Source organism: Varanus komodoensis, unplaced genomic scaffold (assembly GCF_004798865.1).
Source record: "Varanus komodoensis strain SLA01 unplaced genomic scaffold, ASM479886v1 scaffold3, whole genome shotgun sequence".
Classification (NCBI taxonomy): domain Eukaryota; kingdom Metazoa; phylum Chordata; class Lepidosauria; order Squamata; family Varanidae; genus Varanus; species Varanus komodoensis.
The window spans coordinates 19,303,473-19,321,194 of NW_025335761.1; the positions used below are offsets into that span (position 1 = coordinate 19,303,473).

The 17,722-nt window shown below is 40.8% G+C and overlaps 1 protein-coding gene across 1 annotated transcript in view; it reads left to right on the forward strand.

Moving 5' to 3' along the window:
- The first annotated feature begins 840 nt into the window (after positions 1 to 840).
- The window catches only part of LOC123026289 (cytosolic phospholipase A2 epsilon-like), a 29,842-nt gene continuing 12,960 nt past the window's right edge, over positions 841 to 17,722 (forward strand). The window contains exons 1-10 of the mRNA XM_044435725.1: positions 841 to 913; positions 6,469 to 6,605; positions 9,530 to 9,661; positions 10,905 to 10,945; positions 12,681 to 12,723; positions 13,193 to 13,250; positions 13,866 to 14,065; positions 14,147 to 14,233; positions 14,864 to 14,901; positions 17,196 to 17,343. Coding sequence (XP_044291660.1) covers positions 841 to 913; positions 6,469 to 6,605; positions 9,530 to 9,661; positions 10,905 to 10,945; positions 12,681 to 12,723; positions 13,193 to 13,250; positions 13,866 to 14,065; positions 14,147 to 14,233; positions 14,864 to 14,901; positions 17,196 to 17,343 — 957 coding nt within the window. The remainder of the gene's footprint in view (positions 914 to 6,468; positions 6,606 to 9,529; positions 9,662 to 10,904; positions 10,946 to 12,680; positions 12,724 to 13,192; positions 13,251 to 13,865; positions 14,066 to 14,146; positions 14,234 to 14,863; positions 14,902 to 17,195; positions 17,344 to 17,722) is intronic.

Consider the following 17,722-nt stretch of genomic DNA (forward strand, 5'->3'; position numbering starts at 1 on the left):
TGCACTGAGGTATTAAAATAATTATAATGCAATCAAGTTCATTTCAAAGGAAATAAACACTTCGACCATGCCAAATCCACTTTCTTCCAGTTTCAACACTGTAGTTGCTTGAGATCTTTATGGGAGGGAAATGACATTGGAATGATTTGGAACTGGACAGTGTCCATGCCGATGGTGGTTCTGATCCAGTGGAAGGTTCTTACTGATGGAATGGAGGAGGTATCTTTTCCCCATTCCATCCTCCACTGCAACCCTTTCTGACTTCTGAAACTTGGCTTGTCCAAGTTGGTGAGGGCTGTAGCTGGATGGAAGTATCAGTGAAAAGCATATCCTTCTCTCTCCTACCCTCTGCTAGTTTCAAGGGAACCTTTGTTGTAGATGGCTACATTTGGATACATAAAAAATAGAAACAGAGAAACAGAGCGAGTCAGAAGGGGCCTCCTGAGCCATCTACTCTGACCCCTGGCTCCAGTCACTTCCGCTCATGATATGCCATACAAAGCAATGGAAGGTAATGGTCCTCAAATATCTCACTTTTTGGTAGTTAAAGGTAACCTGAAAATAGTGGCAGTCAATCTTACCTACTGTTTAAATGTCACATGAGCATTTACAATGGAAAACCAATGCTGTCCGGCAGACAAGCCAAGGATGTGGATCATGTGTATTCTATTCTTCAGTCAGGACAATTGTATCACTGTAACTGGCCTTTTTGGCCCCTTCCAACTACATGATTCTATCAAACTACTTATGCAAGTTTAGTTTTCTCCTGTGACAGATAAGTGCTTTTAAAAATTCAATTTAGTATTTACCCTTTCCTCCTAATACGTTGTTTTACAGCCAATGGAAAATTTTCCCTGCAGTTTCCTTACAGTAAGAATCATCCGCATGAGAAATCTCCGCAAAGCTGATGGTGGTAAGTACTGCTCCATTCCTATTTTACATTGTTTTTCAGCTATACACTCCATGCTCACAGTTGATAATTATGCATCTGTAACCTCAGATCTGCTACAGGACTGCATTGTTGGCTCAACTATTGCACAAGGAACTTTATTTATGTAAGGGTACAAGTATGGTTTACACCTTCATGACTCATACATTCTTAACAGGGATTAGAAAAATATTTGCATTGTGGATGTGTGGAAAGCGGAAACAGGACAATGGGATGATGCTGTCCTGTGACTGAACAGGAAATGTGGCTAGAGGAGAATTTTGTTAATTGTGCATTTTGATAAGAGCTTTGAAATGCCACTCTTTCTGAATCAATATGCCAGCTTTTCCTACCTGATAGCTAAAATAATGGATTGGGAATGCTGGTAATCATAGTCTAAAATCTGGAGAGTTCCAGGCTTGGAAAGTCTGGAATATACAAACCAGAATGTTGTGCAGTTCTCTGAACAAAAGTATGCAAACAAAATGTATTTTATGGAGAAATGTACAATGTAACACTATATTACGGAAAACACCTTCAAAATTAAGTAATAATGCATACAAGACTATGCACATTTAGAAAAAGTATGCCCAAAAATGCTTGCAGTTTTTTGTGTAGACTTGTTTTTTTAAGTTACAAAGTAATGTGGAAATGAATGGAATGAAAACATGAGAAGTCAAAATTGATAGGTTCATTCATCCCTGTAGCGGAGCAGAAAATACATAAAATGCTAGAGGTAATTTTGGCTTTTAAAATCACATCTAGGTTGACTCCACACACTGAGGTTTAATTTTGAATAGCCATCAAGTTTCTCTGAAATTCAGAATTATCTGTTAAGATCTTTTGAATTATCTTGAAATCATGAGAGCTCCCTTATATTATTTGAACTGCTTTCCCTTGGATGACACAGGAGCTGATTTATAGTAGATCAGACAATTTATTCCATGATTTCAGCCTTCTCCAACCAGGTGGAGCTTCCCTGAGACATTTCAACTAGAGTTCCCATCTTCCTTCTGGCTGGCATTGTTGTGAGTTGTACTCTACAGTATTTGAAGGGTCCAAGGTTGAGGAGAGCTGATCTAGCCCCAAAGGATCTACTCTGACTGGCAGCAACTGGCCAGGGTGTCTGCAGGAGTTTTTCATCTTCACCTGTGACCCAGCCCTTTTTGAGCTGCAGAGACCATGGATTCAGCCTGGACCCTGTGCATACAAAACGTACACTCAACCCTTAGGCTGCAGTCCCTGCCCCTCAAAGTATCAAGTGCCATTCTCTCATGGGACTTTATACTGATTAGGTAAAATAAGGAGGATGGCTCCTAGGGTCCATTACATTATGCACCCAGATATGAAGTCTGACATATCAACCTCAGAGACAGTTCCTGTTGTTGCTATTTTAATTTCTTTCCTGACCTATAGCCAACATTCTCTGAGTAGCTCACAAGTTATAGCATTAGCAAACTACAACATAAAATACCACACAAAAATTCCTACATACAAAGTTAGAATAATTTAAACAGGTTACATTTTCAGTAACAATGCTAGATGTGTTAAAGAGGTAGCTAATAGGAATTCCCCATCGTGCCCTATTTAAATATTATTAATACCAAGCAGTTTAACCTGGAACTAAAAAGATGGCAGTATTGGTTCCAGCTGGGCCTCAATGGGTAGTTCATTCTAGAATAGGGGACCGCCACTGAGAAGGCCCTTTTCACTTGATGACACTCTCTGAGCTGCCCTCAGAGGAAGGCTATATATACTACTATCCCTGTACAGAAGACATCAGAAACCTATTTGTACCAGCCCAGCCACTCCAGTTCTACATGCTTCCGGAGTCACTGATGTTGGTATAAGGGTGCCATGCACAAAGTAACGTATTTACAAATGAGATATCATTTGCTAGGATAGTCTTCCCTACACTGGTACCCTCTAGATGCATTGGAATACAGTTTCCATAATTCCAAGCCTGCATGGTCATTAGCTGTGCTGCTGGGAATTATGGGAGTTGTAGTACAAAAACAGGGAAGTACCACATTGGGGAAAGCTGTGATGGGGCCAGTGCCCTCAAGAAAGTAATTCTGGGCAGCCTCCATGCCAGGGAACTTTCAAAATAGTTTACTATAGCTATAAAAATTACCAAATTCTAGATTTCAATAAACTGTAGGGGCAATTAAAGCAACCAGTTTTGTTAACTGTGATGGTATTTTGCTTAATTGCTGTACCAAAACATGTAAACCAAATGAAAAATATAGTATTCCCTGCATGGAGGAGAATGCAAACCTGTGTCTGAGAACAGGATGATGGAGCTTAAAGCTGTATTGCTCCATTTCCTTTAGCATTCATGTTCAGTCTATAAAATATATCAGTAAATCGCAGTATCACGTGTGTGGGCTGATGTGATACATTCATAAAGAGAGGGTTGTACGAACAGGTTGCACAGGTGAATTGCAATCACAAAAAAGGCCTATTTCTAGGTTGCTCACACCTGTAAATATCTACACTGGAACTACTGAACCATGAGGACAGCTAAACCTCAGCAGACATACTTTGTGTTTTTTGGAGACAGAAACAGTGTTCAGGTTAGGGATGCTAACATGCAGCCTTTTGTGACAGCAAGTAAACATGGCACAAGCTCACTCTATCAAATATGCTCTTCGTGTCATTAAGAGGTCTTTGAGGTGTGTTACTAGTACTTACAACTTTCCCCAGGGTAATAACTGGAAGAAATAGCATGAAAATTGAATTTCTTAAGTATATTCAATCTTCTATTTATTTTTCAGGGGCTAATGTCAGAAAATTTCATGTGTGGTGTAATAATTATACTATTTTTCACTGATTTCTGGACCTTATTCTGACACTGTACTATATCCTATGGCTTACACCCTGAGTTTGCTCCCTGATGGAGTTCCCCTCCTGGCCAGCAGGAAGTGACGGATGTGATCCTTCCCCCTGCAATTCTTAGTGCTACTTTTTCACTGTTTTGGAGCAGTTTTAGAGTCTGTAGGGGATGCAGAGGGTGAAGAAACTGGCATTTTTTAAAAATGAACAATACCACCTGCTCCATGACCTTTGCTGAAAAATTCCCCAGAAAAATTTCTGCACATTTTTAATAGAACACATTTCAAGGGAGGAAAAGAATAACTGAATTATGAAGCCAGACTATGCAACAGTTGGAGTCAAGGCAATGCAACCCTAAAAGCCCCCAGCAAGCTGAATGATAGCCTCTGCTCACGTAAAGAATGAGGGAGTGTTGAACCCAAACTGGAAAATCCCCCACCACAATTCCTTTCCTTTTATTCACACTGCAGGTCCACCGTCTGGGTGGCTCCTGCTGGTAGACAGCCAGTTGGCAAGACCCATGCAAGCCCTCTAACTGGACAGTTCATCTCTCCTGGGGGCCAGGGACTGGGCAAGTCAACAGCTCTCCATCCTCTCCTGAGTCTCCTCGCATCTCTTCCCAACCAGGTCTGCTCTCTCAGTCAGCTGGAGCCCTGAAGGAGCTTCAGAGGCTCCTGCCCCAGTTGCCTCTTCCTTGGTGTCCTCCCCTTCAGGGCCTTGGAAAGTTGGTGAAGAGTGAGTCCCCAGCACATTCCCTATGCCATCATCTGAAGAGCTGCGGGTTCACCACCCGCATTGCTGCAGTCACAGGGTGAGAGCAGAGGGGCAAGTGATGGCAGCAGCTCTTCCTGCCCCACTAGCGAAGGAACCCACCAGGATACCTGCATATCAGTCTGTATGAACAAGCAGATTTCGCTGCTTCTGCCCCTTTACTGTCCTGAGGTTGGCTCTGGGTTCTCCTTCCACAACTTCCATTAGAAAAACTTCTAGAATCAGACCTGGAACTGGAATAGGACCTTTTAGATCCACCAGCACATACGCATCTCCATACCACATCCTGTAAATCAAGAATTAACATCTGCACAGTGAAAAAGTTTGCATGGTGTAGACATTTTTCCCAAAAGTCTTTTTCTGCCATGGAGATCAGACACAGGTGCCATTAGCAGATCAAAACAGGTCGCAGGAAGCAGGAGTTGCGCAGCATGGGGGTTTGTGAGCATGCCTTCTGTGACTGCGGTTTAAAGGGCTTTGCAGTAATGTTAGGGTGGCACCATCCAAGAGCTCTGTCATCCACCTACTTGTTACAGCCTCAGAGCCACCTTTTATGAAATTGACTCCAATCGACTCCAATCAGTGAACCTAGAAGAATTCTGATGAACACTGATGGGCCAGCTTTATTTCAGCTGCTGAAAGCAATATCTAAACTTGCTGGAGGGCACTGCTTCCATGTAAATCACCTTTCCACACCATCAGAAAACCGTGGTAGAGGTATAGGTGTAGTGCATTGCATGTATAAACACCCTAGCCCTTCTTATTTCTCTCCTCTGAGGCATCAGGCAATTACTCCAGGCTTGGTAATTTACTCATCCCAGTTTGATTTTCACTCAAGGCAAAAGTGCATCTGATCTAATATGTAGCTTTGTTAAAATGCAAGTTGCATCAGAAGGGGGTGTGCATGTGATAATTAAAGGGATTAAAGCAGGTGTGGAGGGGGAAGTCAATTCTTGCTTCCTCAGCTGGGGCCCCAAGGAAAACCCCTCCTCTGACTGAAGGCAGCATTTGTATTGAGGAAAGTCACTGTTGGCACCAGTGGGGGAAATTCCTCCCAATGCAAATTCTGGCTTCAGGGGTTTTCTTCAGGCTCATATCAGGCCTCCAGAATTCCCCTTGCATTCCTGATCTGATTCTGCTAATTATCAGCCTGCCCAGGGAATATAATTTGCTTTAAGTTTACAGTTAAGATTTAACATCATATATAGTTTGACCCACAAATCCACTCAGTTGCATTTATCTGGAAAAAGGATTGTGGCTGGATGTGTGACTACAAAGTCCCAAGTAGGAACTTTTAAAACATCCGATTAAGGGCAATGTGGAAAAAAGATAATTAGTTAAGCTAATTAATATTAAATAAAGATATTAGAATACATCCCTGTTCTATACATGGTTTACTTTCATATGCCTTGTAATCTATAGCAAAGGTGGTTGACTGGCCAGAAAAAGAAATGTATGGTCTGATTACATTCAGAAACCAAGAGGAGATGGTTTGAATGACACAGAGCTAAATAGGATCCCCCCTAATGGCTCCTGGTTTAGGTGCTGTTAAAGGTTAAGCTGACACGGGCCAGTATCCAAAGGGCCCTTTGCACAAGGGGCCTCTTTTGCCGATGCCAGTGTGCAAGGAAGACACCTCGCTTTTGCAGTGGAGATTTCAGTTTTCATATGGGAAGCTCCAAATGAGCAGTAATACTTGTTTCTGAATAAGGGCAGATCAGCAGTACTACCTTATGCAAGCCCCACTAACCTGCCTTCTTCCGGAAATGAGCAGTGCCAGTTGCTTCCAGAAGTACTGAATCTCCATTCCAGAAGCAGAAGAAAATCAATGGGACCTGACTGGAATCAGTGGAGGTACAATTTCCTACTGGATGCTGCCCATGGTTTGGTTCAAAAGTTGGCAACCCTGGTTACGCTGTTCATCTTCTCCACAGTAAGCCAGTCTGACTGCTATGTGGTGCTCTGGCTCCCAACTGCCACATGCGAAAAGATGCGGACCAAAACTGTCAATAATTGCAAGAACCCTGTTTGGAATGAAACCTTTTACTATAGGATTCAGACACAAGTTAAGGTAAATGATGGTGATGGTGATGGTGATGATGATGATGATGATGATGATGATGATGATATTTGCTTTCAGCAGCCAGTGGTCAAGACTGTTCTTACTTGACTTCTAAAACAACACAACACAACACATTTGTGCTCATGGTCTTTACCCAATATCTGAGTCCCTTTATCTGTGGTTGCATGCACTGGCTGATGCTAAGATATCTGTATGGGTGGAGTTTGTTTGTCTGGCAGCATCATTGATCTTTTTCTACTGGCTTTGTAAAAAAGTGCAGAATGTATTGGCACTCTCCAACAGTGCTTCTTTTCTCTACTATCCAGCTATGTTGACTCCCCATTAATAAGCAGAAGCGAAGCATGATATTCCCTGGTTTTCCTTTCTGTGTACACTATTGCTGTATGAAATGAAGGGCTGCAGCTCAGTGGTGGAGCATCTGTTTGGCCTGCAAGAGGTCTCTGATTGAATTGCTGGCCTCTTTCGGTAGAGCCACCAAAGACTCCTCTCTGCAATCTGATAAGCCCGTCCCTCAGTGCAGAGAGATCCTGTATAGCTAGTGGACCTCTGGATACTTCAGATTCCCAGATTTGGTTTGGAAACTGAGCTCTAAGGTTGGATTCACACTTGGAACTAGGGATCCGTGTGCCAGTCCTCCCATCTGTCACAGAGAGAACCGGCACACACAGAATCAGCCCAGATGTAATCCTGGGAAATTAAGGTGACAGCTGTTAGAGGCTTCCACTTTGGTCTGAGGCAATCCTAGCTGGCACTAAGAAAATACAGATATTTTTAAAAAGGAACTGGGGGATGTAGGGTGTTCTGGTGGAAGTAAGGAAGGTCTTTGGGAGCACATGGATCATTATGGCTTATTTGCTGTAAGCCATCCTGAGACAATTGTCATAAAGGACAGCATACAAATGTTTTAAATAAATAAATAAATTACTTTGCCTATCCTTGCTGTAGACAATACTGAGCTAGATGGACCAAGACAGCATAAAGTAGGTTTCTAAGTGCATCCATGTTATGCCACTCAGAAGTTAAGCTCACTGTCTCCACTGGGACAGACTGTTAGGTAAGTGTGTGCAGAACTGCAGCCTAAGTGAACTTGGATCCAGTATGCTTTGACTTGGAATAGGAAGGCCGTACCCAATGTCAGCCCTACTTACACTAGACCTATTCAAATAGATGGCACTTCAATTAGACTAAGAGCAGATACAACGCACTAAATACAACCCTGGTGTTTCAGTTAAATTGCTGGTTTACCTCAATCAAAGTGTGGGAAAATTGCACAATTGCTTCTAAATTACAACTCCCACGGTGAAATGTTGAAAAAAGGGTTTGGAAGAGAGTAAATACTACTAGACAGCTGCAACAATAAAAATCAGGGAGGATTGTGGCAACTTAAGATATTTATCGCAGCAAAAATTGCATAGACAAAAGCAGATTTCAGCAGGTGCACATAATAATGTCTGCTATAATGAATGCACTAGACCATAGATGCCACAAAGCTCTACATTTTGTTTGGCAAAACAGACTAACTACACTGCCACAACTCTAATAATAAATACATGGGTCATATTTCAAAGCCATGTCACTCTATATAAAAAGTTTTTCAACTAGCAAACTCATGATAACTTACATGCTAGAAAGCACACACGCAAATATTTATTGCAACCTGAGTAGAAGTGCCCCATACTTTCACTGGATGGGGGAACCCTGCCCACATATAAAAGTTTGCAATGCAATGGGGTCCACATACACTGAATAAATACAATCAAAGCTTGTCTTTTTAGAGTTCATTTTAGAGTGAATGAAAATATCCTCATTCGGTCTACTGTGAAATAAAGGTCTTACAACAGACTTTAAAGCAAATTGAGAAGAATTTTTTTTTGATAGCATTATCTCCATAGTATAGTAGCACCAAGCTTTTTACACCAGTTTTTTAATTGTGAATGTCACTAAAACAAAATCTAAATTAACCCCCCTGCAATTAATGCATGTATGCATCTAAACATCAGTACAATAGCATAAATTCAGATCTATCCATTATACATAAGCTTCAACAAAGGCAGTCCAAAACTACATGTATATGTCTATGTGAGAGTGGCATTTGTAGCAAACTACATTGATACACACTTTTTTTAAAGTTTTCAATTGTATACCTTTCAGGAGGCATATAATAGTTTGAAAGCAAAAATGATTGCACCAAAGCAAAGCAACTGTTAGCACACAAGGACATAGCAGAAATCAGTGCAATGTTGGGCAAAATAGTCAAGCAAACAAACTAAAAAACAAACAAGGCCACTCAACAGGATATACTGGGGATTTCATGCATACTTCTCTAGGGGGAGAATTCAATTGCAGAGCTAATCATGAGCAAAGACTCTGCCCAACTATGTATTCGGGGTGCATGAAAAAATAGCTTCAAATTGTTCAGAATTTTTCCAGTTCGCACTTCCTGGAACTGACCTATGGATTTGAATACATTCTGTGGTCTGAAGCCTCTAGCTTGCAATGCAATGCAGGAAACAAAAATGCATTTTAGTCAATAGGAGAAACTGATGCAAGGTGCATCTATTTATACAAATGAGCAGGGAAATGTGTGTGAAATGTTATGTGATTGTCCCTCCCTTCACCAAAGCTGACAGTGTGAATTTCCAGGTGAATATTAAAGAACCTTGATGAATGAGCTTCAGTTTTCTTAGTTGTCCACTTCTACTAAATATGGGTGTTATCACATGAAAAGGAACACCACCGAAAGAGTCAGTGGTTACATTCATATCCTGTACATGTAATTAATCTTCCTAACCAAAAAGTTCCACACTGTTGTTATTCTTATTAGCCTTTCCACAAGGAAAATTAGAGCAAAGGATTTGAAGAGAATTTTCCTGTTTTTATCAGACATCTGATACATGGCTTCTTTCTCACAGAATATGTTAGAGCTGTCTGTCTATGACGAAGATGCCATCACTCCGGATGACCTCCTTTTCACTATACGCTTTGACATATCTCGGCTTCCGGTTGGAGAAAGAGTTCTCATGCATTTTAAATGTGATCCAAAGGTGGGAACTGAAATATGACACTTTTGGTGCAAGCCTGTGCATGTTTAGATGGAAGGAAGGCTTAACAATCATAATCATAAATGAGAACTGTAGAGTTTTGCTGTGGTGAAACATGCATAGAACTGCAACCTTTGACAGCTTGTAAGTGCACCACACTGAACTTTAAGCCTGTAAAACTATCTAACAAGCTGAGTACAGGCTATGAATGATGGCCCACCATGGGTTTAGTAAGCCACTTGTGGGCCTGAATAATTCAAAATCAATTACATGTTCCCTCTTGCTTGTGCTCTCACTCTCTTTATAGAATACAATGCTAGATATGTAGCAAATGGTGAATATACTGTAATTACAGTTCATGCATTATCTATAAAATAAAATAACTAATGCTCTGCTAGTCTAGACACAGAAAAAGTAATTCACATATTTGAGATCTGGGGGAACACTGTCCTAAATAATATGTTTCTGGAAGAGAAATGATGCTGTATGTCATATTAAAGGGTTTGCTTTAATATTTTTTCTAAAATAAGTCCAATTGAAGGAGTCACTTGCCCTTTTGCTGTCTTACCCACATATGACACAGCCTATGTGGTGAATTCATAATTTCCAGCTGCTGAATTGAAACATCTTTTCCTTGTTCATTGCTTTCTATAAAGATGGAAATGGCTGACAGTTAGTTATACACACTTGAATCCACCTCTGAATATTATTAGTGTTCCATTAGGTTTTGTAAACCTAGGATGGGATAGAGCTGGACTGGGAATAGGTATTGGCAAGAATGGCATCCTTGCTTCCGCCAATGGAAGTATCTACTCAGTCAGGGAGCTTAGGATCCAGTTTCTTATTGGAACTTGAACATGGAAAAATTGGTGGCTTTTTTCCACTTGCAAAATATAGCCAAAACTGGGTGTGATCATTGGAAAAGTGCCATAACACCCTTTCATTCTATGTTGCTCTTAACAGGTTAGCAGTAAAACTGTCAAATGTGTGCTGGCTGGTGAAAGATATGTTGGACTGGATAGTAAATAATGTTGCTTAATTATTAATAATCATTTAATTATTGCTATAAATTTTCTGGAGAGGTTTTTACAGTAGCTGGCAAAAACATCTTTTGCCTGGAGTATTATATGTCCTCTAACAACTTTATACAGTGATGCTATTTTATTAATATTATTTCAGAGGAAAAGGAAATTATGTGCCCATTTAATTTTTTTGTGGGGGGATTGTTTTGTTTTGTTGGGGGTAGGCACAAGAAGAGCTGGAAGTTGAATTTATAGTGGAACCTGCGTAAGTGTTTTAAATTCTTTATTTGTACTATAGAGTTCTGACACTGTAAATGAATAAATGGTAAATATATTCTTCAAATAAATCTATTTTTTCAGATGTAAAATGATGGCTGTGGTAATTCAGTAATAGGAATTATTTCCTTCAAATACAAATAAATTCCATTAGGGCAATAAAATGCTGGAAGACAAAAACCTGGAAAGAATTCAGACAGTATCTACACTCCTAAATTTATAATCAAAATGCTGTTTTTCAATGGCAGTTTCAATTTTACCAATATTCATTGTATTTTGATGGATGCTTTAAAAAGTTCCAATATCTTAAACCTGGTTGATAAAGGTTAAGTCAGAAATGCTGCATGTTAATTAGAAAACACATTGTATAGATACTTTGATAAAGTCAAGCAGGCTTGGGTCTGATTCTTACCTGAATGAGAGACTGCACACATGTCCTTGAGTTCTATGACAGAAGAAAATTGGGGTGGCACCTCCTGAGAATGTTGGAAAAAGCTAATTTGAGAAATAAAAATTTGCTGAACACAATTTAGCATTTGCTTGACCATATTCCCTCTCTAGTGCCAGCCCTACTCAGAAAGTGCTGGGAAGCAAGAGTTAGGCACCCACTGGTGGCACATACGACAGCACTGAAAAGGCACTTCTGGGCTCTTTCTTCTTCATAGTCTCCTGTTTCTCCCTTTGGCCCACACAAGGATGCTGGTGACAAGTATATGCCCACTTTCTTACTTGCTTTCTGCCTGCAAGGGGTAGCAATGCTGAGAAAGATGTTGATGAGAAATAACAGCTGGTGGCCATGGTGGTAAGACAGTAGACTTACTGAGTGCATCTTGCTGAAGGGCCATCAAAAACCTGGAGCCAGCAGTGGCTATCATATGCCTCCAGCGCACCTGCAATAGTGAAATAGCTGGTGCTGATTACTCATTTAAAATAAACTTCTTTCTCCAAAAGAGGTGGTCAGGACCATTCACTTGACTGGTGAAAGGTAATTTTTGCAGGAATAAAGTCTGAGGAAAATGTTTGAAAACTCTTGAAGACTGCCATTTGAAGACTACCATTTGAAGATTGCCAAATGTATTAAGAAATACATTTCTAGACTTCAGAGATGCAGAGAAATGTAATTGGAGTGTATCTACCTTCCATGCAGAGATGCAAGCAAACTCCCAATGTAACGCGGTGTAATGCAATGCTGTTAATTGTTGTTATTAAGTAGTTGGCATCATTGTCTTAACATATGTGGAACTACTCCCTGCCTATTCTACTCATAGGCAGGGAGTAGAATTTAAGGCAGCGGTCTTAGCCATAGACAAAAAGGGAGGAGTGTGGTCACAGCCTTTTTGGAGCTCTATCCCCCCTACTGCAACACTGTAGAGTCACAAGATAAGGGCAGTATCCATGTGAGAATATCCACATCGGTGTCAGAGGTCTGTTCAGAGAGCAGCAGCAAGGTTCTCCTATGCGATGAATCTTGTCTCTCTTGTGTGGTCTTTGCACGGGGAAGCAACTCCCGTATTGTTCCTCATTTGTAAGAATCATCGCCACATTTCTTGAAGCTAAAACTAAGGAGGTGTAATAAACCCAGGGTATTTAGATCCAATACTAAGCTTGCATTTTATTTAAAATCCCCTTTTGTAGGATCATGGTGAAAATAAACTCAATCTTGTCTCGCAGGAGTAATATTTTACTGTTTAGAAGTATGACCGAACTTATATCTTGTTTTCCAGGTCAGGCCCTCCTGAAACCATACTTACTAATGGAGTTTTAGTGGTAATTTTATTCTATATTTCTAGAGTCTATCAATAGTAAAAATGGGTTGGATCCAGTGCTGAGTTATCTACCAGCTAACAGCATGGAAACTGCAAGTGGAATGGATTTTTGCTTCTCAGGGCAGTCCCCGGTATGCCCTCCAAAGTTGCTACAGAGTGTTGAGGGACCCTCAGATCTGATTTAGAGCTCATACACTGCATGCAAGGAAGGATGGGACAGAGAAGCACTGTTGCACCAGTGAAAGTGCACTTGCACAATGTTGGATCCAAGTCAGCACTAGTTTAACTTAGGAAATGGAGTTGTTAGTCCAACTTATTTTTTTGCTGAAAGTGTCATTGCATTCAAAATCTTCTTGGGCCGTGCCATTGAATCCCATATTTATAGGTAGGTCAGCTAGTTGAATGCAATCTAGCAAAAATATACATATCCAGGAGTAATCTGTAGATTTTCTTGCTGCTTATTTTTACAGTGTCGTGAAGTTTGCACATTGGAAGCTGAGATAAATCAGAGGAAGCGACATAAGTCAAGTAAGTTTGCATGAGACCATTTACTATTCATAATTGACTTCAGAGCTGCCAGAGATGCAGAAAGAACCAAGTCTGCTGTGAAGGTGGAGGGAAATGTTCTAAATCAGAGCTCCAGCTCCAACCTTGGACAAGTGCTCTAAGGTTGGCGCTGGAATTCTGACCTTTTCTATGCCCATAGTTAATTTATTTTATTCTGATTAATGTTGTAAGCTGTCCAGAGACGGAAGTAATGGACGGCATACATATTTTATAAATAAATAGAGAGTGCCAAGGGGCTCTAGGATTATGTACTAACTGAACAGTGGTGGCCATCATAATTAACGTTCATTTTTCTTTTTATTTTTATTTTTGTTGCTCACCTGCCTACTATTTTAAATTTGGGATTGCATAATAATAAGTTTAATGATTTATTGAAATAGAACATAAACAAACAGAGAAATTTAAGTTTTGAGGCAGGACACATTTAGTATAAAGAAATCAATATATGTTCTAGGAATGAAAGGCCATAATAAGTCTCTGTGAAATGGATGCCCTGTGGGTTTCCCCGTTGATTGCTTCCTCTGAAAAGAGATAACTTGCTGATGCTTCTCAACCTTCTCTGCCTTCTGTGTTTAGAGAAAGACCTTTCGCTTTCAGTAAAAGGATCCTGTGAAGGCTCGTATTGTTTTAAGCTGGGTTCTGATGCTATTGTGACACCTCCATGTCCCAAAACCTTCCACTATGTCAAGTACAAGGAGTCAACATTGGCTGTTACACTACCAAAGAAAAAATCACGATGCAATCCTGTATGCTGCTGTCATAATCAAAATACCAATGTAAGTTTCTTTACATAATGATCAGGGCAACCTTTTTCAGCTTTTCAGCTCAAAGGGCTTATAATGTCTTCTCTGCCTTAGAGAACCTGCTCACGTAGCACCAAGAAAGATGTTCCACCTGTGATGTTGAATTCACTGCCCAGAGGGGAGAAAGTGCCAATAGTGAAGGTGAGTGCCATTCTTCAGCTTTTCACAACATATTGAAAGTAAGAATCAGTAAGAATTCTACTGAGGAAGAAGAATCATAAGATATTGTCCACATGACAGTTTTATGATGATGGTTAAAGATATGCATTTGGTGGCTCTGGAACTTAAGATTATCTTGCTTGGTCCCCAAGAACTTGCAGATTCTAGGCGATACTTTATTGGTTCGGTATTCCTCTAGTATTCGGTATTTATTTGTATTATGTTTTTATTACTATTTTTATTTATTTATGTAAGCTGTCCTGAGGCTCTGTGAAAGGGCGGCATATAAATATTCTAAATAAATAAATAAATGGTAGCAACATGTTCCTCAGGTCTCTGCTCACCCTGTCTTCTAGGCCATTAACATGAAAATAACCTTCTGGGTGTATGTTCCCATAGAATGTCTGGTCCCCCAGACTCACAAATTGTGCCAATTACTACCAGTCCTACTTGGGTGCAATTAGAGGGGCCCAGTGTTGCTGCACTGGGGACCTCTGCTGTATGTAATGGAAAGGTGTTTAGAAATCCAGGGATGATCACCCTTAACTCTGAATGGGGGGAATGATGTCACATACTGATTGCTCTGTATGATTCTTATGTCCCCCCTTTTAGGAAAAAAAGTATAATTTGCATGTGAAAGTGGATGATTGGTAAGATATTTTAATATTTAATCTTTCTTGTAGCTGGTGAGTGCCACATGATTCTGGACAGGGTATTTTAATGCCACATTTGCTCTTTAACAGTTGTCTCAAAGTAGCTCATGAATTAAATGAATGTAGTAGCTCATGAATCTCAGAGATTCCAGGTAATATAATGCATTATATACTGAAACATAATCTTATAGTGCAAATCTATATACACCTACCAAGGTTGGTGCCAGTGTCTGGGATTACTGGCACATTGCTGGTGATGGTCCCTTGCTGCCACCCATGTTTGCTGTGAATCCTCCTGCCTGTCTCTGCCACCAAAGGCCCAACTGACCCCTGACTGCCTGCCACCTACTCAGGCCACTGATTTCCCAAGCCCACCACCTCTGTGCCATCCCCTCAAGTCACCTACACTCTCGCCAGCAAGCCAGCACTTCCTCAGAGTGTTTTTCACCTGGAGCTGGCAGGGAGTGGAAAGACTCCTCCTTTTCCTTCACCTCACCCACTGGCAAAGCACTGCAGGACCTGACCCTCAAAACCTGCAGGTCTCCCAATTCATAGCTTGCATTTCAAGTAGAGTTACTGGAACTAAACAGATGCCTGGGGGAGGGGGGTTCAGCCAATGAGGATTTTTGAAGAGATCACAGCCTTCACTGGCTGTCCTGTCCTTCCAAAGCCAACCTTGAATTGGTTTAAGGTTACTACTACTCCAAATGTAAGTAAAAAGAATAGTTTAGAATGGGGCAGCAAGGTGCCTGAGGATCCAGCTGGTTGGATTGACAAGCAAGGACAATGGGGAAGGCTGATGCTTTTGCAGCAGGCTCAGGCAGAGATTGGCCCTTCTGAGTTGCTGGGCCCTTAGCTGCTGTCCACCCTTGCTGAATCTTGACACTGGGCCTGAAACCTGCTCAGAAGGAGCCCCCACTGAGTTCAAAGTCACATACTCCTGGGTAAGTATGTGTAACTAGGATTGCAAGCCTAGTCTGTTTTTAAAGTCCAACCATCTATCTATCTATCTATTCATTCATTTTATTAAATGCCTTGTAAAATTATCTAGGTGTTTTAAAGTTAAGTTAAAAGCAACAATAATACAACAAAAAAGAAAAGATCGATAAAACCCCACACAATGTAATGCATCCTTCTGCATCATATATTTTCCAGTAGATGGGCCTTGAATCCATCCAACAGAGTCGCACTGCTTGGGGCAAGAGAGGTCACAGGACAGAGCATAACCTGGCTTCTCTTCCTCCATACTTGCTTCCCCTTTTCCCTTCCCTGTCCAAGGTCATGAAACTGACCACAGAAGAGGAGCTGCTGCAGAGCTTTCTGCAAGGTTTGGGAGTGATGCAGGGTTGAAGATCTCAGCATGGTCAGGATTTTCACTCTGAAATCATTGCTCTGGCTGTTATATTAGGGGTGAAAACTGTCAGTATCCCATAGCCACACACAATGTCTGGGGACCATAGGATTACACCCTAAAAATTCTACACACTTAAAATTATTGAGACAGCAGAAGTGCCTTATCCTGGCATTGAAAAGAGAGCAATGTGGACAGAAGGCAGGGGGCTTCCTAGAGAAAACATGCCAAAACTAGGGCTAGGAATCACCAAAAATGCCCCCTTTTTTGTTCCAACCATCCGAATCCGAAGCTCCAAGAAAGGCTTTCACAGATCTCCTTAAGGCAAGGGTAGCTATGTATTAACATCGATGCCATTAGGTGCAATTATTCAAATTGAGTAGAAACCATTTTCAACCATTTTCAAGCATGTTTTTGCCATTTGGTCATGTTTCCTATTTTGTTCAGACTGATGGCAAAAATCATCAGTTATATTGGAGGTAGAAAATGCCATGAGCAGAACTAGGGTGGTGACAGCCCCTCTGCTGGTGGAGCTCCTCTCCACTGACACAAAAGCATCTTCATCCCATTCTAACCCTTTCTAAATCTGTAGTATTTTAACATTTAACTAGTTAATAGTTAAGTTACTATGGGTTAAAACAAGTTATCAAAACTTAAAGTTAATTTACTGGAGTGCAACGCGTCCTTAGCTCAGAACAGAACTGAGTAGAGTTCTCATGTCTCTTGGAGATATGTTAAAACAGGAATAATTTTCACACATCTATTGGACTTATGCCCAAACAAGTATTCTTAATGAGAGCGTGTGAGGGCGGGAGGTTACCATTCATACTGAATGCATTTCCACATTCTTGCTTGCTTCCCTCTTGCTGCATTTCCACTTGATAAAATTCTGTGATTGCTCATAGATTGAGATAACATATGATCTCTGTGTTTCTGGCAGTCACTGCTCCTGCCCAGAAGATCTAGACGTGCGCTTGGGGTATGGTCTGTGCCCACAGGAGCAAGAGTTCCTGTGCAAACGAAAGTGTCGAGTTGCTCATGCTCTGAAGCAGGTTCTCCAGCTAGATTATGACCTGCAGGAACATGAGGTATGTGACATGCAGTGCCAACTGTTGAGTATCTGAAAAGTCTAAAGGTGGATTTATTCCATTTCCTATAAGGAAATGGCCCAAATAGTAGATCCACCCCACTCTAATTCTCTGTCAAACTTTCTCTGAGTACAGCAGTTGTTTATAACTGACAGGGTGAATTATTTACTATTGCAAAATAATTATTGATTTGGGAAACCACTGGGACAGGTGCAAACTGATTTGAGATAATTTGCCTGAGAAATCAGTTGGCCACCTTTGCCTACTAAAAAATGTTAATCAATCCCAGTAATTTTTTTCTACATGTGCATATATAAATTAGTATATGCAGTGCTTTTTTTGTCATAGAATGCACTGGAACGGAGTTCCGGCACATCTT